Consider the following 22,548-nt stretch of genomic DNA (forward strand, 5'->3'; position numbering starts at 1 on the left):
GGCGAGCTGCAGGGGGAGAGACACAGAGACACAGAGGGGATGGTCAACCTACACTGAGACAGCAGGGACCTGGGGCGAGCTGCAGGGGGAGAGACACAGAGGATGGTCAACCTACACTGAGACAGCAGGGACCTGGGGCGAGCTGCAGGGGGAGAGACACAGAGACACAGAGAGGATGGTCAACCTACACTGAGACAGCAGGGACCTGGGGCGAGCTGCAGGGGAGACACAGAGACACAGAGGGGATGGTCAACCTACACTGAGACAGCAGGGACCTGGGGCGAGCTGCAGGGGAGAGAGACACAGAGACACAGAGGATGGTCAACCTACACTGAGACAGCAGGGACCTGGGGCGAGCTGCAGGGGGAGAGACACAGAGACACAGAGGGGATGGTCAACCTACACTGAGACAGCAGGGACCTGGGGCGAGCTGCAGGGGAGAGAGACACAGAGACACAGAGGATGGTCAACCTACACTGAGACAGCAGGGACCTGGGGCGAGCTGCAGGGGGAGAGACACAGAGGATGGTCAACCTACACTGAGACAGCAGGGACCTGGGGCGAGCTGCAGGGGAGAGACACAGAGGATGGTCAACCTACACTGAGACAGCAGGGACCTGGGGCGAGCTGCAGGGGGAGAGACACAGAGACACAGAGGGGATGGTCAACCTACACTGAGACAGCAGGGACCTGGGGCGAGCTGCAGGGGAGAGACACAGAGGATGGTCAACCTACACTGAGACAGCAGGGACCTGGGGCGAGCTGCAGGGGGAGAGACACAGAGACACAGAGGGGATGGTCAACCTACACTGAGACAGCAGGGACCTGGGGCGAGCTGCAGGGGGAGAGACACAGAGACACAGAGGGGATGGTCAACCTACACTGAGACAGCAGGGGCCTGGGGCGAGCTGCAGGGGGAGAGACACAGAGACACAGAGGGGATGGTCAACCTACACTGAGACAGCAGGGACCTGGGGCGAGCTGCAGGGGAGAGAGAGAGAGACAGAGGATGGTCAACCTACACTGAGACAGCAGGGACCTGGGGCGAGCTGCAGGGGAGAGAGAGAGAGACAGAGGATGGTCAACCTACACTGAGACAGCAGGGACCTGGGGCGAGCTGCAGGGGGAGAGACACAGAGACACAGAGGATGGTCAACCTACACTGAGACAGCAGGGACCTGGGGCGAGCTGCAGGGGGAGAGACACAGAGACACAGAGGGGATGGTCAACCTACACTGAGACAGCAGGGACCTGGGGCGAGCTGCAGGGGAGAGAGAGAGAGACAGAGGATGGTCAACCTACACTGAGACAGCAGGGACCTGGGGCGAGCTGCAGGGGAGAGAGAGAGAGACAGAGGATGGTCAACCTACACTGAGACAGCAGGGACCTGGGGCGAGCTGCAGGGGGGAGAGAGAGAGACACAGAGACACAGAGGATGGTCAACCTACACTGAGACAGCAGGGACCTGGGGCGAGCTGCAGGGGGGAGAGAGAGAGACACAGAGACACAGAGGATGGTCAACCTACACTGAGACAGCAGGGACCTGGGGCGAGCTGCAGGGGGGAGAGAGAGAGACACAGAGACACAGAGGATGGTCAACCTACACTGAGACAGCAGGGACCTGGGGCGAGCTGCAGGGGGAGAGACACAGAGACACAGAGGATGGTCAACCTACACTGAGACAGCAGGGACCTGGGGCGAGCTGCAGGGGGAGAGACACAGAGACACAGAGGATGGTCAACCTACACTGAGACAGCAGGGACCTGGGGCGAGCTGCAGGGGAGAGAGACACAGAGACACAGAGGATGGTCAACCTACACTGAGACAGCAGGGACCTGGGGCGAGCTGCAGGGGAGAGAGACACAGAGACACAGAGGATGGTCAACCTACACTGAGACAGCAGGGACCTGGGGCGAGCTGCAGGGGAGAGAGACACAGAGACACAGAGGGGATGGTCAACCTACACTGAGACAGCAGGGACCTGGGGCGAGCTGCAGGGGGAGAGACACAGAGACACAGAGGATGGTCAACCTACACTGAGACAGCAGGGACCTGGGGCGAGCTGCAGGGGGAGAGACACAGAGACACAGAGGATGGTCAACCTACACTGAGACAGCAGGGACCTGGGGCGAGCTGCAGGGGAGAGAGACACAGAGACACAGAGGATGGTCAACCTACACTGAGACAGCAGGGACCTGGGGCGAGCTGCAGGGGAGAGAGACACAGAGACACAGAGGATGGTCAACCTACACTGAGACAGCAGGGACCTGGGGCGAGCTGCAGGGGAGAGAGACACAGAGACACAGAGGGGATGGTCAACCTACACTGAGACAGCAGGGACCTGGGGCGAGCTGCAGGGGAGAGAGACACAGAGACACAGAGGATGGTCAACCTACACTGAGACAGCAGGGACCTGGGGCGAGCTGCAGGGGAGAGAGACACAGAGACACAGAGGATGGTCAACCTACACTGAGACAGCAGGGACCTGGGGCGAGCTGCAGGGGAGAGAGACACAGAGACACAGAGGGGATGGTCAACCTACACTGAGACAGCAGGGACCTGGGGCGAGCTGCAGGGGCGAGAGACACAGAGGGGATGGTCAACCTACACTGAGACAGCAGGGACCTGGGGCGAGCTGCAGGGGAGAGAGACACAGAGACACAGAGGGGATGGTCAACCTACACTGAGACAGCAGGGACCTGGGGCGAGCTGCAGGGGCGAGAGACACAGAGGGGATGGTCAACCTACACTGAGACAGCAGGGACCTGGGGCGAGCTGCAGGGGGAGAGACACAGAGACACAGAGGGGATGGTCAACCTACACTGAGACAGCAGGGACCTGGGGCGAGCTGCAGGGGGCGACACAGAGACACAGAGGGGATGGTCAACCTACACTGAGACAGCAGGGACCTGGGGCGAGCTGCAGGGGCGAGAGACACAGAGGGGATGGTCAACCTACACTGAGACAGCAGGGACCTGGGGCGAGCTGCAGGGGGAGAGACACAGAGACACAGAGGGGATGGTCAACCTACACTGAGACAGCAGGGACCTGGGGCGAGCTGCAGGGGGCGACACAGAGACACAGAGGGGATGGTCAACCTACACTGAGACAGCAGGGACCTGGGGCGAGCTGCAGGGGAGAGAGACACAGAGACACAGAGCGGATGGTCAACCTACACTGAGACAGCAGGGACCTGGGGCGAGCTGCAGGGGAGAGAGACACAGAGACACAGAGGATGGTCAACCTACACTGAGACAGCAGGGACCTGGGGCGAGCTGCAGGGGAGAGAGACACAGAGACACAGAGGATGGTCAACCTACACTGAGACAGCAGGGACCTGGGGCGAGCTGCAGGGGGCGACACAGAGACACAGAGCGGATGGTCAAAATACACTGAGACAGCAGGGACCTGGGGCGAGCTGCAGGGGAGAGAGACACAGAGACACAGAGGATGGTCAACCTACACTGAGACAGCAGGGACCTGGGGCGAGCTGCAGGGGGCGACACAGAGACACAGAGCGGATGGTCAACCTACACTGAGACAGCAGGGACCTGGGGCGAGCTGCAGGGGGCGACACAGAGACACAGAGACACAGAGGGGATGGTCAACCTACACTGAGACAGCAGGGACCTGGGGCGAGCTGCAGGGGCGAGAGACACAGAGACACAGAGACACAGAGGGGATGGTCAACCTACACTGAGACAGCAGGGACCTGGGGCGAGCTGCAGGGGAGAGACACAGAGACACAGAGGGGATGGTCAACCTACACTGAGACAGCAGGGACCTGGGGCGAGCTGCAGGGGAGAGAGACACAGAGACACAGAGCGGATGGTCAACCTACACTGAGACAGCAGGGACCTGGGGCGAGCTGCAGGGGGAGAGACACAGAGGGGATGGTCAACCTACACTGAGACAGCAGGGACCTGGGGCGAGCTGCAGGGGGAGAGACACAGAGACACAGAGGGGATGGTCAACCTACACTGAGACAGCAGGGACCTGGGGCGAGCTGCAGGGGGCGACACAGAGACAGAGAGGGGATGGTCAACCTACACTGAGACAGCAGGGACCTGGGGCGAGCTGCAGGGGGCGAGAGACACAGAGCGGATGGTCAACCTACACTGAGACAGCAGGGACCTGGGGCGAGCTGCAGGGGAGAGACACAGAGACACAGAGGGGATGGTCAACCTACACTGAGACAGCAGGGACCTGGGGCGAGCTGCAGGGGGAGAGACACAGAGACACAGAGGGGATGGTCAACCTACACTGAGACAGCAGGGACCTGGGGCGAGCTGCAGGGGAGAGAGACACAGAGACACAGAGGGGATGGTCAACCTACACTGAGACAGCAGGGACCTGGGGCGAGCTGCAGGGGCGAGAGACACAGAGACACAGAGCGGATGGTCAACCTACACTGAGACAGCAGGGACCTGGGGCGAGCTGCAGGGGAGAGAGACACAGAGACACAGAGGATGGTCAACCTACACTGAGACAGCAGGGACCTGGGGCGAGCTGCAGGGGCGAGAGACACAGAGACAGAGGGGATGGTCAACCTACACTGAGACAGCAGGGACCTGGGGCGAGCTGCAGGGGGCGACACAGAGACAGAGGGGATGGTCAACCTACACTGAGACAGCAGGGACCTGGGGCGAGCTGCAGGGGGCGACACAGAGACAGAGGGGATGGTCAACCTACACTGAGACAGCAGGGACCTGGGGCGAGCTGCAGGGGGAGAGACACAGAGACACAGAGACACAGAGCGGATGGTCAACCTACACTGAGACAGCAGGGACCTGGGGCGAGCTGCAGGGGCGAGAGACACAGAGACACAGAGGATGGTCAACCTACACTGAGACAGCAGGGACCTGGGGCGAGCTGCAGGGGGCGACACAGAGACAGAGGGGATGGTCAACCTACACTGAGACAGCAGGGACCTGGGGCGAGCTGCAGGGGGCGACACAGAGACAGAGGGGATGGTCAACCTACACTGAGACAGCAGGGACCTGGGGCGAGCTGCAGGGGGAGAGACACAGAGACAGAGGGGATGGTCAACCTACACTGAGACAGCAGGGACCTGGGGCGAGCTGCAGGGGGAGAGACACAGAGACACAGAGGATGGTCAACCTACACTGAGACAGCAGGGACCTGGGGCGAGCTGCAGGGGCGAGAGACACAGAGACACAGAGGGGATGGTCAACCTACACTGAGACAGCAGGGACCTGGGGCGAGCTGCAGGGGCGAGAGACACAGAGACACAGAGCGGATGGTCAACCTACACTGAGACAGCAGGGACCTGGGGCGAGCTGCAGGGGGAGAGACACAGAGACACAGAGGATGGTCAACCTACACTGAGACAGCAGGGACCTGGGGCGAGCTGCAGGGGGAGAGACACAGAGACACAGAGACACAGAGACACAGAGCGGATGGTCAACCTACACTGAGACAGCAGGGACCTGGGGCGAGCTGCAGGGGGAGAGACACAGAGCGGATGGTCAACCTACACTGAGACAGCAGGGACCTGGGGCGAGCTGCAGGGGGAGAGACACAGAGACACAGAGGATGGTCAACCTACACTGAGACAGCAGGGACCTGGGGCGAGCTGCAGGGGCGAGAGACACAGAGACACAGAGGATGGTCAACCTACACTGAGACAGCAGGGACCTGGGGCGAGCTGCAGGGGCGAGAGACACAGAGACAGAGGGGATGGTCAACCTACACTGAGACAGCAGGGACCTGGGGCGAGCTGCAGGGGGCGACACAGAGACACAGAGCGGATGGTCAACCTACACTGAGACAGCAGGGACCTGGGGCGAGCTGCAGGGGCGAGAGACACAGAGACAGAGGGGGAGAGAGAGAGAGAGGGGGAGAGAGACACAGAGACACAGAGGGGGAGAGAGAGAGAGAGAGAGAGAGAGAGACACAGAGACACAGAGGGGGAGAGAGAGAGAGAGAGAGGGGGAGAGAGACACAGAGACACAGAGGGGGAGAGAGAGAGAGAGAGAGAGAGGGGGAGAGAGACACAGAGACACAGAGGGGGAGAGAGAGAGAGAGAGACAGAGGGAGAGAGAGAGAGAGAGAGAGAGAGAGAGAGACACACAGAGGGAGAGGGGGAGAGAGAGGGAGAGAGACACACAGAGGGGGAGAGGGGGAGAGAGAGAGACACAGGGGGAGAGGGGGAGAGAGAGAGAGAGGGGGAGAGAGACACAGAGGGGGAGAGAGAGAGAGAGAGAGAGGGGGAGAGGGGGAGAGAGAGAGAGACACAGGGGGAGAGGGGGAGAGACACAGAGGGGGAGAGAGAGAGAGAGAGAGAGAGAGAGACACAGAGGGGGAGAGGGGGAGAGAGAGAGACACAGGGGGAGAGGGGGAGAGAGAGAGAGACACAGAGGGGGAGAGAGAGAGACACAGGGGGAGAGGGGGAGAGAGAGAGAGACACAGAGGGGGAGAGAGAGAGAGAGAGAGGGGGGGGAGAGAGAGAGACACAGAGACAGAGGGGGAGAGAGAGAGAGAGAGGGGGAGAGAGACACAGAGACACAGAGGGGGAGAGAGAGAGAGAGGGGGAGAGAGACAGAGAGACAGAGAGAGACACAGGGGGAGAGGGGGAGAGAGACAGAGAGAGACACAGAGGGGGAGAGAGAGAGAGAGACAGAGAGAGACACAGAGGGGGAGAGAGAGAGAGAGAGAGAGAGAGAGAGAGAGAGAGAGAGAGAGAGAGAGAGAGAGAGAGAGAGAGAGAGAGAGGACATTATCAGTCAACAGAAACAAGGTTGGGTGTTTTCTATGAATCTATGGTGGTTAAAATGGAGTTAGAAGTTACAATGGGTTTGTATAGGAAGGGGGCGGGGCAACTAAAATGTATATCAAATATCTGAAGACTGAATCGAGCAATTTAAAAACTGTCTGGGGTGAATTATAACCTGTCTGGGGTGTTCACATGAGAATTATAACCTGTCTGGGGTGTTTACATGAGAATTATAACCTGTCTGGGGTGTTCACATGAGAATTATAACCTGTCTGGGGTGTTCACATGAGAATTATAACCTGTCTGGGGTGTTCACATGAGAATTATAACCTGTCTGGGGTGTTCACATGAGAATTATAACCTGTCTGGGGTGTTCACATGAGAATTATAACCTGTCTGGGGTGTTCACATGAGAATTATAACCTGTCTGGGGTGTTCACATGAGAATTATAACCTGTCTGGGGTGTTCACATGAGAATTATAACCTGTCTGGGGTGTTCACATGAGAATTATAACCTGTCTGGGGTGTTCACATGAGAATTATAACCTGTCTGGGGTGTTCACATGAGAATTATAACCTGTCTGGGGTGTTCACATGAGAATTATAACCTGTCTGGGGTGTTCACATGAGAATTATAACCTGTCTGGGGTGTTCACATGAGAATTATAACCTGTCTGGGGTGTTCACATGAGAATTATAACCTGTCTGGGGTGTTCACATGAGAATTATAACCTGTCTGGGGTGTTCACAAAAAATGTGTCAAAGAAGACTGGTATGAACAACTACAGATGGCAGTTTCTAAGGTACCCCAACATGACATGCTTCTCTTAACTGGTGACATGAATGCCAAAGTAGGAACCGATAACTCCAACAATGAGAGGGCAATGGGCAGGCACGGATGTGGCGAAAGGAACAACAATGGCGAACGTCTTGTCGATCTCTGCATGAGTAACAACCTGGTCATCGGAGGTACCATCTTCCCTCACAAGAACATCCATAAGCTCACGTGGCAGTCACCTGATGGTAGGACCATCAACCAAATCGACCACATTATCATCAATGGTAAATGGCGCAGGTCGCTGCAAGATGTTAGAGCTTACCGGGGAGCTGATGCCTTTAGTGACCACTACCTAATCGCTGCCACCATTAAACTCAAGTTGAAGAAGTCAATCCCACAAGGCCACCGGCAGAGGAAACTGGACATTGCAAAACTCCAGTATCCAAACAAAAACAAGGAGTTTGTGTTGGAACTCAGAAACCGCTTCAGCACCTTAGAGCAGGGTTCCCCAATTAATTTTCCTCGAGGGCCATATTTTGACTAGGGTACCAGGCTGGGGGCCGAGTCCGCACGCGTGAGGTCGAGGTCTTGCCCTGAAAATTCATTTTCAGGGCAGGACCCCATTTGAAAAGGATGCCCAGTTTGACATGCATAGGCTACTGACCCCCATTTAATGCCATTTATATCTGGGACCCCCCCCCCGCGGGCCGCAAGGGAGCGCTCCGCGGGCCGCAAATGGCCCGCGGGCCGCCTATTGGGGAACCCTGCCTTAGAGGCTTCTTCTGAAATGATAGAAGAACCCACCGTAAGCAGCAAATGGAATGCCATCAAAAACATATACACCGAAACGGCAAAGAAGGTCCTGGGCTTCAAACAAAAAGGGGCAAAAGAATGGATATCGGCTGACACTTGGCAGAAAATCGAAGAGAGAAAGCAGTTGAAGGCAAAGGCTCTGAACACCAAGTCCCAAAGACTCCTCGAAAAAGCCAACATGTCCTATAAAAACATGGACAGAGAGGTAAAGAGGAGTGCGAGGAGAGACAAAAGGGTCTTTGTTGAACACCTGGCAAGTGAAGCTGAAAAGGCTGCAGCCTATGGAAACTTGGGCACAGTGTACAAGATAACCAAGCGTCTCTGCGGCAAATGTACAAACCAAACTGCCCATGTTATGGACAAGAATGGCAACATCTGTACAACAGAGCGCGAGCAAGCAGCCCGATGGGTTCAACACTTCCAGGAAGTACTCAACCTCCCTGAGCCAGAACAACCAGCCAACATCACAACAACATACAATATCCTGGACATAAACATCAATCCCCCTGACTCTGCTGAGATTAAAACCGCCATACAGACTCTGAAGGGTGGCAAAGCATGTGGCATTGATTCCATCCATGCCGAGATGCTGAAAGCCGACATTGTTACATCAACACGAGTGCTGACGGACCTCTTCCAAAACATCTGGAATAGTGACACCATCCCCGAAGACTGGTCCAAAGGTCTTATTGTCAAAATCCCCAAGAAGGGCAACCTCAAGAACTGCGACCACTGGCGTGGAATCACACTTCTATCCATTCCAAGCAAAGTGTTCTGCAGAGTCCTTCTCAACAGGATGGAGACAGCCATTGACACCAGGCTTAGACAGGAGCAAGCAGGCTTCAGGAAGGGAAGAGGATGTACGGACCAGATCTTTGCACTGCGAAAAGTAATAGAGCAGTGCCTAGAATGGAACACACCCCTATATATAAATTTCGTGGACTTCAGGAAGGCTTTCGATAGTGTCCACCGAAACACCCTCTGGAAGATACTGCACTCCTATGGGATACCACCAAAGCTGATATCCATCATAAAAACATTCTATGAACATTTTGAGTGTAGTATCATCATGGGAAATAACCTCTCTGAGGCGTTTCCCGTGCAGTCCGGAGTGAGGCAGGGGTGCATCATCTCTCCTATCCTCTTCCTTGTCGCCATTGACTGGATCACCACCAACACCACAGCTGACAGACCGAGAGGCATCCAGTGGACCCTATTCTCCCAGTTGGAAGATCTTGACTTCGCTGATGATCTTGCTCTCCTATCCACAAACCACAACAACATGCAGGCTAAAACTGACAGGCTTAGCACCTTCGCCAGACAGGTCGGACTCGATATTAACACCTCAAAAACACAAGTGTTGTGTGTGAACTCTACCCCCACACAACCCATCCTTGTCGATGAAAAACCACTTGAGTTTGTGGAAGATTTCACCTATCTGGGCAGCCTTATCAGTAAGGACAGTGGGGCATCAAAAGACATCAAAGCAAGGCTGGGAAAGGCTCAGGGTGCCTTCTCCCAACTCCGATCCATCTGGAGATCAAAACAATATAGCCTCAAAACGAAGATGCTCCTATACAACAGCAATGTCAAGTCTGTTCTGCTGTATGGTTCTGAGAGCTGGAGAGTGGTCAAAACAGACACTAGGAGATTAGAAGTGTTCCACAACAGATGCCTCAGACGTATATGTCAGATATTTTGGCCGAATAAAATCTCAAACAATGAACTGTACAAACAAACAGGGAGCCGGAGCATTACAAAGGACATTACACACAGACGCCTGAGATGGCTAGGACATGTACTGAGGATGGAGCAGGACTGCATCACAAAGGTGGCCTTAAGATGGACACCACCAGGCAAAAGAAAACCTGGGAGGCCCAAGACCACCTGGCGCAGAACTGTGACGCAGGAGCTGAAACAGATGAACCTGTCCTGGGGAGGAGGAGAGGCGCAACATGCTGCCAGGGATCGGATGCAATGGAGAGCGCTCATTGAAGCAAATAGGGGACGAAGAGGAGTAAGTAAGTAAGTGGGGTGTTCACATGATAATTATAACCTGTCTGGGGTGTTCACATGATAATTATAACCTGTCTGGGGTGTTCACATGATAATTATAACCTGTCTGGGGTGTTCACATGATAATTATAACCTGTCTGGGGTGTTCACATGATAATTATAACCTGTCTGGGGTGTTCACATGATAATTATAACCTGTCTGGGGTGTTCACATGATAATTATAACCTGTCTGGGGTGTTCACATGATAATTATAACCTGTCTGGGGTGTTCACATGATAATTATAACCTGTCTGGGGTGTTCACATGATAATTATAACCTGTCTGGGGTGTTCACATGATAATTATAACCTGTCTGGGGTGTTCACATGATAATTATAACCTGTCTGGGGTGTTCACATGATAATTATAACCTGTCTGGGGTGTTCACATGATAATTATAACCTGTCTGGGGTGTTCACATGATAATTATAACCTGTCTGGGGTGTTCACATGATAATTATAACCTGTCTGGGGTGTTCACATGATAATTATAACCTGTCTGGGGTGTTCACATGATAATTATAACCTGTCTGGGGTGTTCACATGATAATTATAACCTGTCTGGGGTGTTCACATGATAATTATAACCTGTCTGGGGTGTTCACATGATAATTATAACCTGTCTGGGGTGTTCACATGATAATTATAACCTGTCTGGGGTGTTCACATGATAATTATAACCTGTCTGGGGTGTTCACATGATAATTATAACCTGTCTGGGGTGTTCACATGATAATTATAACCTGTCTGGGGTGTTCACATGAGAATTATAACCTGTCTGGGGTGTTCACATGATAATTATAACCTGTCTGGGGTGTTCACATGATAATTATAACCTGTCTGGGGTGTTCACATGAGAATTATAACCTGTCTGGGGTGTTCACATAAGGATTAAAACCTGTCTGGGGTGTTCACATGAGAATTATAACCTGTCTGGGGTGTTCACATGATAATTATAACCTGTCTGGGGTGTTCACATAAGGATTAAAACCTGTCTGGGGTGTTCACATGAGAATTATAACCTGTCTGGGGTGTTCACATGAGAATTATAACCTGTCTGGGGTGTTCACATGAGAATTATAACCTGTCTGGGGTGTTCACATGAGAATTATAACCTGTCTGGGGTGTTTACATGAGAATTATAACCTGTCTGGGGTGTTCACATGAGAATTATAACCTGTCTGGGGTGTTCACATGAGAATTATAACCTGTCTGGGGTGTTCACATGAGAATTATAACCTGTCTGGGGTGTTCACATGAGAATTATAACCTGTCTGGGGTGTTCACATGAGAATTATAACCTGTCTGGGGTGTTCACATGAGAATTATAACCTGTCTGGGGTGTTCACATGATAATTAAAAACTGTCTGGTGACCAAAATGATATATAAAATGACTTTTAACAGCTTCACTTCATAACTAAACCTGCTATTTGTTTAATTCAACGTTTTTTGATGACTTTTATCAAAGTCCGGCTTTGTCGCGGACATCGTGACGAGGCTGACGCGTTAAGATAACGTAACCGGAAGTCGACCTACGTATAACTGGCTTGCAAGGGCTTCTGGGAAACGGAGTCCAATGCAAAGTGAACGCTCTGCTCTTTGTCTGTGAGTCGGATACTGTACACTGCGTGAAAAGGAGTTAACAGGAGGCAACCGCTTGGCTTTAAGGACTTTGCATTCGCTGAATAAAACACCTCTCTCTCTCAGCAGCAGCTCCAGTGCATCGTTCTGTCGGGTGGTCTTCTTACCTCTCTCTCTCAGCAGCAGTTCCAGTGCATCGTTCTGTCGGGTGGTCTTCTTACCTCTCTCTCTCAGCAGCAGCTCCAGTGCATCGTTCTGTCGGGTGGTCTTCTTACCTCTCTCTCTCAGCAGCAGCTCCAGTGCATCGTTCTGTCGGGTGGTCTTCTTACCTCTCTCTCTCAGCAGCAGCTCCAGTGCATCGTTCTGTCGGGTGGTCTTCTATAAAATACCTCTCTCTCTCAGCAGCAGCTCCAGTGCATCGTTCTGTCGGGTGGTCTTCTTACCTCTCTCTCTCAGCAGCAGCTCCAGTGCATCGTTCTGTCGGGTGGTCTTCTTACCTCTCTCTCTCAGCAGCAGCTCCAGTGCATCGTTCTGTCGGGTGGTCTTCTTACCTCTCTCTCTCAGCAGCAGCTCCAGTGCATCGTTCTGTCGGGTCGTCTTCTTACCTCTCTCTCTCAGCAGCAGTTCCAGTGCATCGTTCTGTCGGGTGGTCTTCTTACCTCTCTCTCTCAGCAGCAGCTCCAGTGCATCGTTCTGTCGGGTGGTCTTCTTACCTCTCTCTCTCAGCAGCAGCTCCAGTGCATCGTTCTGTCGGGTGGTCTTCTCGATGATGAGGGTCGGCAGGAAAACGTTGGCTCCGAAATCTATGAGCATCCGGACGTACTCCACACCGCAGCCGTGACGCACGCACATCTCTAACACCGTCTTACTGTTGATATCTTTATGGAGAGAGAGAGAGACACATCTCTAACACCGTCCTACTGTTGATATCTTTATGGAGAGAGAGAGACACATCTCTAACACCGTCCTACTGTTGATATCTTTATGGAGAGAGAGAGACACATCTCTAACACCGTCTTACTGCTGATATCTTTATGGAGAGAGAGAGAGACACATCTCTAACACTGTCCTACTGTTGATATCTTTATGGAGAGAGAGAGAGAGACATCTCTAACACCGTCTTACTGTTGATATCTTTATGGAGAGAGAGAGACACATCTCTAACACCGTCTTACTGTTGATATCTTTATGGAGAGAGAGAGACACATCTCTAACACCGTCTTACTGCTGATATCTTTATGGAGAGAGAGAGAGAGAGAGAGAGAGAGAGAGAGAGAGAGAGACATCTCTAACACTGTCCTACTGCTGATATCTTTATATTTGACTCATGATCAGAGCTTCCGTTGCTCCAGACTGTATGACGGAAGCATTTATATTTTACTCGTGATCAGAGCTTCCGTTGCTCCAGACTGTACGACGGAAGCATTTATATTTTACTCGTGATCAGAGCTTCCGTTGCTCCAGACTGTATGACGGAAGCATTTATATTTTACTCATGATCAGAGCTTCCGTTGCTCCAGACTGTACGACGGAAGCATTTATATTTGACTCATGATCAGAGCTTCCGTTGCTCCAGACTGTATGACGGAAGCATTTATATTTTACTCATGATCAGAGCTTCCGTTGCTCCAGACTGTATGACGGAAGCATTTATATTTGACTCATGATCAGAGCTTCCGTTGCTCCAGACTGTACGAAGGAAGCATTTATATTTGACTCATGATCAGAGCTTCCGTTGCTCCAGACTGTATGACGGAAGCATTTATATTTGACTCATGATCAGAGCTTCCGTTGCTCCAGACTGTACGACGGAAGCATTTATATTTGACTCATGATCAGAGCTTCCGTTGCTCCAGACTGTATGACGGAAGCATTTATATTTTACTCATGATCAGAGCTTCCGTTGCTCCAGACTGTACGACGGAAGCATTTATATTTGACTCATGATCAGAGCTTCCGTTGCTCCAGACTGTACGAAGGAAGCATTTATATTTGACTCATGATCAGAGCTTCCGTTGCTCCAGACTGTACGAAGGAAGCATTTATATTTGACTCATGATCAGAGCTTCCGTTGCTCCAGACTGTACGAAGGAAGCATTTATATTTGACTCATGATCAGAGCTTCCGGTCCTCCAGACCAGGGGTTCCCAACCTTTATATTGTCACGGACCGGCTGACAGTTTATAAAATGTTCGCGGACCGGCAAGAGTGACGCATTACTTTACCTGGGTAACATCATCTTCTGATACTTGTTTTGTTTTGACATGAAATAATAATCCTGACGAATGAACAACAGTGTCGGCGAATTAATAACCGTGGTTCTAACGCGGTGTTACTCACTCATGGTCCGGGGGTCGTGGGGGGTCCCCCGGGGGTCGTGGGGGGTCCAGTTGTAGTCTGGGTCGGCCCCGTAGAGCAGCAGAGCTCTGAAACACTCCATGTGACCGTACAGTGCTGACAGGTACAGAGGGCCACTACTGGACACACTGGACGAGGACACGCCCCCTCGGGAGCCAGAGTTCACCTGGGCGCCGTGACGGAGGAGCTCCCTCAGGATGGAGACGTCGCCCTCTCTGGTCGGGAGGGGGAGGGCGGGGGAGAGAGGGTTAGGATTTAAACCATTTAGGCCTGACGTCGAAATAAAAAAAACGTTCGCTCTGAAAGAATATATATTCAAAGATTTGTGCTGCATTTTTACGATTTTTCAAAAATAGCAGACCTACAGGCGAGTGGCGCGCTACGAGCTTGTAGATCTGATATTTTTCAATAGCTAAAGCATAACATAATGCTTAGTTAAAACACCAAAAGGGCTAAAGCAGACATTTAGCAGACATTTAGCAGACATTTAGCAGACATTTAGCAGACATGTTGAGGGTCCAATGGAGTTTGGAACGTTTTTCCCTGGAACTACATATTTAACCCTAACCCTGGAACTACATATTTAACCCTAACCCTGGAACTACATATTTAACCCTAACCCTGGAACTACATATTTAACCCTAACCCTGGAACTACATATTTAACCCTAACCCTGGAACTACATATTTTAACCCTAACGCTGGAACTACATATTTAACCCTAACCCTGGAACTACATATTTAACCCTAACCCTGGAACTACATATTTAACCCTAACCCTGGAACTACATATTTAACCCTAACCCTGGAACTACATATTTAACCCTAACCCTGGAACTACATATTTAACCCTAACCCTGGAACTACATATTTAACCCTAACCCTGGAACTACATATTTAACCCTAACCCTGGAACTACATATTTAACCCTAACCCTGGAACTACATATTTAACCCTAACCCTGGAACTACATATTTAACCCTAACCCTGGAACTACATATTTAACCCTAACCCTGGAACTACATATTTAACCCTAACCCTGGAACTACATATTTAACCCTAACCCTGGAACTACATATTTTCCGATGGGGGTAATTCTGGGGGTCGTTGACATGAAATAGTTGAGCACCACTGATATAGAAACATGAGGTTTAACCCTGTGAGAACCACTGATATAGAAACATGAGGTTTAACCCTGTGAGAAACACTGATATAGAAACATGAGGTTTTAACCCTGTGAGAACCACTGATATAGAAACATGAGGTTTTAACCCTGTGAGAACCACTGATATAGAAACATGAGGTTTTAACCCTGTGAGAACCACTGACATAGAAACATGAGGTTTAACCCTGTGAGAACCACTGATATAGAAACATGAGGTTTTAACCCTGTGAGAACCACTGACATAGAAACATGAGGTTTAACCCTGTGAGAACCACTGATATAGAAACATGAGGTTTTAACCCTGTGAGAACCACTGATATAGAAACATGAGGTTTTAACCCTGTGAGAACCACTGATATAGAAACATGAGGTTTTAACCCTGTGAGAACCACTGATATAGAAACATGAGGTTTAACCCTGTGAGAACCACTGATACAGAAACATGAGGTTTTAACCCTGTGAGAACCACTGATATAGAAACATGAGGTTTAACCCTGTGAGAACCACTGATATAGAAACATGAGGTTTTAACCCTGTGAGAACCACTGATATAGAAACATGAGGTTTTAACCCTGTGAGAACCACTGATATAGAAACATGAGGTTTTAACCCTGTGAGAACCACTGATATAGAAACATGAGGTTTAACCCTGTGAGAACCACTGATATAGAAACATGAGGTTTTAACCCTGTGAGAACCACTGATATAGAAACATGAGGTTTAACCCTGTGAGCACCACTGATATAGAAACATGAGGTTTAACCCTGTGAGAACCACTGATATAGAAACATGAGGTTTTAACCCTGTGAGAACCACTGATATAGAAACATGAGGTTTTAACCCTGTGAGAACCACTGATATAGAAACATGAGGTTTTAACCCTGTGAGAACCACTGATATAGAAACATGAGGTTTAACCCTGTGAGAACCACTGATATAGAAACATGAGGTTTTAACCCTGTGAGAACCACTGATATAGAAACATGAGGTTTAACCCTGTGAGCACCACTGATATAGAAACATGAGGTTTAACCCTGTGAGAACCACTGATATAGAAACATGAGGTTTTAACCCTGTGAGAACCACTGATATAGAAACATGAGGTTTTAACCCTGTGAGAACCACTGATATAGAAACATGAGGTTTTAACCCTGTGAGAACCACTGACATAGAAACATGAGGTTTTAACCCTGTGAGAACCACTGATATAGAAACATGAGGTTTTAACCCTGTGAGCACCACTGATATAGAAACATGAGGTTTAACCCTGTGAGAACCACTGATATAGAAACATGGGGTTTTAACCCTGTGAGAACCACTGATATAGAAACATGAGGTTTTAACCCTGTGAGAACCACTGATATAGAAACATGGGGTTTTAACCCTGTGAGAACCACTGATATAGAAACATGAGGTTTTAACCCTGTGAGAACCACTGATATAGAAACATGAGGTTTTAACCCTGTCAGAACCACTGATATAGAAACATGAGGTTTAACCCTGTGAGAACCACTGATATAGAAACATGAGGTTTAACCCTGTGAGAACCACTGATATAGAAACATAGGGTTTAACCCTGTGAGAACCACTGATATAGAAACATGAGGTTTAACCCTGTGAGAACCACTGATATAGAAACATGAGGTTTTAACCCTGTGAGAACCACTGATATAGAAACATGAGGTTTTAACCCTGTGAGAACCACTGATATAGAAACATGAGGTTTAACCCTGTGAGAACCACTGATATAGAAACATGAGGTTTTAACCGTGTGAGAACCACTGATATAGAAACATGAGGTTTTAACCCTGTGAGAACCACTGACATAGAAACATGAGGTTTTAACCCTGTGAGAACCACTGACATAGAAACATGAGGTTTTAACCCTGTGAGAACCACTGACATAGAAACATGAGGTTTTAACCCTTTGAGAACCACTGATATAGAAACATAGGGTTTAACCCTGTGAGAACCACTGATATAGAAACATGAGGTTTTAACCCTGTGAGAACCACTGACATAGAAACATGAGGTTTTAACCCTGTGAGAACGACTGACATAGAAACATGAGGTTTTAACCCTGTGAGAACCACTGATATAGAAACATGAGGTTTTAACCCTGTGAGAACCACTGATATAGAAACATGAGGTTTAACCCTGTGAGAACCACTGATATAGAAACATGAGGTTTTAACCCTGTGAGAACGACTGACATAGAAACATGAGGTTTTAACCCTGTGAGAACCACTGACATAGAAACATGGGCTACCCATCTTACTAACCAAGCGAACCCTACCTGGCAGCGGTGAGGACGGGGGAGCAGTTGTTGAAGGGGCTTCCGTCAGGGTGGGCTCCTGCTGCCAACAGCGCCAGCACACACTCCAGGTACCTGCCACGCACGCACGCGCACACACACACACACACACACACACACACACACACACACACACACACACACACACACACACACACACACACACACACACACACACACACACACACACACACACACACACACACACACACACACACACACACACACACCTCTGGATTACAGCCACGCATACACACACTGCACGGCACCAGTAATGAATTCTGTCCTGGCCATATATGGAGCGTGTCTTGAGTGTACAGGGTTTGATGAGGTCAGATCAACATATGGAATGTCAGAACATCGACAGGTCAACACCATATATGGAGCACACACACACACGCACACATACACACATGCACACATGCACACACGCGCGTACGTACCGTCCGCACACGGCTGTGAACAGGGGCGTCTGTGCCTTCACGTCCACACAGTCCACCTGGGCCCCGTGTGCCAGGAGCACCCGCACGCACCCCAGGGTGCCGCGGCCCGCGGCCAGGCGCAGCGGGGTGGCCGCGATGCCCCAGCCCCCCCGCACCTCCATGGACCTCTTGTAGATCTCCTGACACAGCATGTGGTCCAGGAGACTGGGGGGGGGGGGGGTTATTATCATAGTTAACACATTTAGACCTGAGATCAGATTCAAAAAATGTCTTCTACATCCTGACAGTTTAAAATGTCTTCTACATCCTGACAGTTTAAAATGTCTTCTACATCCTGACAGTTTAAAATGTCTTCTACATCCTGACAGTTTAAAATGTCTTCTACATCCTGAGAGTTTAAAATGTTCTTCTACATCCTGACAGTTTAAAATGTCTTCTACATCCTGACAGTTTAAAATGTCTTCTACATCCTGACAGTTTAAAATGTCTTCTACATCCTGACAGTTTAAAATGTCTTCTACATCCTGAGAGTTTAAAATGTTCTTCTACATCCTGACAGTTTAAAATGTCTTCTACATCCTGACAGTTTAAAATGTCTTCTACATCCTGACAGTTTAAAATGTCTTCTACATCCTGACAGTTTTCTGATAAAGCTATGTTTCTATGTCAGTCGTTCTTCGATTTTTTTAAAATTGCAGACCTACAAGCTCGTAGCGCGCCACTCTGTGGCGCGCTACGAGCTTGTAGATCTGCTATTTATTTTACAATAGCTTAAAGCATAACATAATGCTAACACCAAAAGGGGTTCCCGCCCAGAATGGGTTAACACATGAGGTCACCTTATAGCTTTTAACCACTTTGAACCGTTATTTAACATATTTAGACCTGAGGACGATTCTACAAATGTCTTCTAAATCATGACAGTTTTCCTGGAAAACCTCATGTTTCTATATCAGTGGTTCTCAACCTATTTCATGTCAAGGAACTCCCAGAATTATCTGTATTTGGCCGCCGACCCCCATCGGAAAATACCCCATCAGAAGCAAAGATTTGAGTTAAAAACGTTCGCTCTGAAAGAATATATATTCACACGCCACATTTTTACGATTTTTCAAAAATAGCAGATCTACAAGCTAAAAGCAAAGCAAAAGCAAAGTTACTATATTTACCCAGGGTATCTGGGCTAAGCTCAATAACTTGTTTCCAGCCAGACCCTGCTCATAGAACATTTCATGGTAGTGGTTCAATGCCTTGCTCAAGGGCACTTCAGCGGTGGTAATTTGAACGTGTCAGACCGCTGATTCGAACTAGCGACCTTCCGGTATCAAGACCGCTCCGCAATCCGTTCGGCCACCGCTCGTAGCGCGGCACATATTTTCAGATGGGGGTCGGCGGCCAAATCCAGATAATTCTGGGGGTCCTTGACATGAAATAGTTTGAGAACCACTGATATAGAAACATGAGGGTTTTACAGAAAACTGTCAGGATTTAGAAGACATTTGTAGAATCTGGTCTCAGGTCTGAATGGGTTAACAAAAAATAAACAAAATCATGAATTCTAAAATAAACTGGGGACGACCAATCACCATGCAGTTAAGTAATACATAAAGTAATAGATTACATTGGGTCATCATTGAGGTGCAATAATATAAAGTAATAGATTACATTGGGTCATCATTGAGGTGCAATAATATAAAGTAATAGATTACATTGGGTCATCATTGAGGTGCAATAATATAAAGTAATAGATTACATTGGGTCATCATTAAGGACAGCCTGTCTGAGGTGCTGGACGACCCACACTGCCTCCTCGTCTTCTGATGACTCTTCTTCTGTGGTGGTCTGGAACATATAGACCTGTTACACACACACACACGCACGCACACACACGCTGGTTTCATTTTAGGTACTGTGTCTTTAAACAGACGACATCAAAGTGCTTAAAGACTTAAACTTTGTATGCCAACTCCCTAGAGGCCAAGGAAAAACCTTTGCTTGGAATTTTTCACATCTGAGTGGCAGCGGTGGCCGAACGGTTTGCGGAGCGGTCTTGATACCGGAAGGTCGCCAGTTCGAATCAGCGGTCCGACACGTTAAAATTACCACCGCTGAAGTGCCCTTGAACAAGGCATTGAACCACTACCATGAAATGTTCTATGAGCAGGGCCTGGCTGGAAACAAGTTCTTGAGCTTGAATGAATGAATGAATGAATTTTATTTATATAGCACCTTTCCAAACAAAAAGTTACAAAGTGCTTTACAGACAGGATTAAAAACAACAATCATAAAGAACAATCAAGAACATCAGAATTAATAAAGCATAACATCAGATCAAAACAAATCACGGACAGAAAGAAAGGTAAATAAATGAAAAAATACACACCTACATACATATACACATGTACATACTTTCATACATACACCCATACACACACACACACACACACACACACACACACACACACACACACAGGTCTACACACATACATATAATACTGAAATTAGGAAAAACACTTGACATACAGGTGTGTTTTTAAAAGCTGTTTAAAAGCAGGCACTGTCTCCGCTTGCCTAAGGGCCAAGGGGAGGGCATTCCAGAGCGATGGAGCGCGGGCCGCAAAAGACCGGTCACCTCGGGTGACAAGATGAGTTATAGGTGGGACTAGAAGGGCCCTATCTGCAGATCTGAGGCTGCGGACCGGCCTGTGGGGTCTTAGCAAATCTGTGATGTAACTGGGGGCTAGTCCATGTAGGGCTTTGAAAGTGATTAATAAAACCTTAAAATCGATCCTGTAGCTCACAGGGAGCCAATGTAGGGTAGCCAGGATTGGCGTGATATGTTCACGTTTACGTGTGTTGGTGAGTAGGCGTGCCGCGGAGTTTTGCACCATCTGGAGACGTGCTATGTTTTTTTTTTGCTCATGCCGGAATAAACAGAGTTACAATAATCCAGTCTTGAAGAAATGAAGGAGTGTATAACTGTTTCTAGGTCTGCATGTGACAAAAATGATTTAATTTTAGCAATGTTCCTAATCTGGTAGTAGCAGGACTGGACAACTTTGGTAACTTGGGTGTTAAAGGAGATGTCAGGGTCAAAGAAGACACCCAGGTTGCGGGCTGATTGTGTAATGTTTGCAGATAAAGTGCCGAGTTCAGAGTGGAATGGGAGGGTGGAGTGTGGAGGACCGAAAATAATAACTTCTGATTTAGAGTCATTCAATTTAAGGTTAGCCCAGATACCCTGGGTAAATATAGTAATCATTTCATTTCATTGCTCTTTATAGCACCACCAGGAGGCCGACATATGTAAAACACATTTTCTAATATTACTCCTTCAGATTTTATCCAAATTTCACGCAAATCGGTACACATGCTCTCCATAGTCATGTGATCAAGACGGGTTTGTTTGATTTCTCATAATCCACCCTCATTGGCTACGATTGGCTTCTAAACTTTTCAGGAGTAGCCCGCTTTTGCCAAACATCACACACACACAAACTCCTATCCTCCTGGTGGAGACCTGTGCCCAGAAGGGCACTTTTTCTAGTTTACTGTCTGTCTGTCGCCAGGAGAAAATAGCAGATCTACAAGCTCACAGCGGCTTGTAGATCTGCTATTTTCGCCCCTTCTTCCTGTATTGCCACACATAGTATTCCGCTAGCATTCAACGACACACAAATATACCATAATGATGAAATAAAGAACTACAAATGCGCGTCATAGTGAACGCTACGGTAAGATGTGTAGTTTGTTGAGTTTATTTATTTACCTGCTCAGTAAATGTTTGTTTACGCACTTCTTCCCATCGCTGCTAATGCTGCTCTAAACCAGAGGATCACTCTGCATCATCCCATAGTCCGGAGGGGACGGCGGCCGGGGAGGGCCTCCCGTGATTGGCTGGCTGGCTGGTTGGTTGTCATGGCAACTGGACGTCTTTTTTTGTTGCGTGTAATGTAAGCGGTTATATTTGATTTTATTTATTGTATTTACTTAGCATTATTTATTAGTATCATTATTATAATTAATATAGTTATTGATAAATGTTTAATTTCTCAAATCATTATAATGTGTCATTGTAGTTACTGAACTTTAATGATCTCCACCAATAGAATGTTATTCCATTCATTAATTTATCAAACAGTTAATAACGTATTGATGATAAACAATAATCCATTAATGAATTCATCAAACAGTTAATATTAACTATATGTATGATTTATGAGTGGACGGAGTGCGGTTGCCAGGCAGCTGAGCAGCCAATCACAGCGCGGCCGTCCCTGTGGCTTATGGGACAGTGTGCTG

General features: G+C 49.0%; 1 protein-coding gene across 3 annotated transcripts in view; it reads right to left on the reverse strand.

Annotated features, from left to right (window-relative positions):
* The window catches only part of LOC306918996 (ankyrin repeat and SOCS box protein 12-like), a 35,848-nt gene extending 13,748 nt beyond the window's left edge, over positions 1–22,100 (reverse strand). For 2 of the 3 annotated variants that reach the window (XM_079531831.1, XM_079531832.1), the window contains exons 1-6: positions 22,016–22,100; positions 20,000–20,103; positions 18,247–18,450; positions 17,786–17,878; positions 14,308–14,540; positions 12,681–12,845 (exon numbers count right to left, since the gene is read on the reverse strand). In XM_079531831.1, the coding sequence (XP_079387957.1) occupies positions 12,681–12,845; positions 14,308–14,540; positions 17,786–17,878; positions 18,247–18,450; positions 20,000–20,097 (793 nt within the window). In that variant the 5' untranslated portion in view covers positions 20,098–20,103; positions 22,016–22,100. The remainder of the gene's footprint in view (positions 1–12,680; positions 12,846–14,307; positions 14,541–17,785; positions 17,879–18,246; positions 18,451–19,999; positions 20,104–22,015) is intronic. The other variant, XM_079531833.1, reaches the window with a different exon arrangement.
* Between the last annotated feature and the right edge of the window lie 448 nt (positions 22,101–22,548).

The sequence above is a fragment of the Electrona antarctica genome, assembly GCF_951216825.1.
Source record: "Electrona antarctica genome assembly, contig: scaffold_54, whole genome shotgun sequence".
Classification (NCBI taxonomy): domain Eukaryota; kingdom Metazoa; phylum Chordata; class Actinopteri; order Myctophiformes; family Myctophidae; genus Electrona; species Electrona antarctica.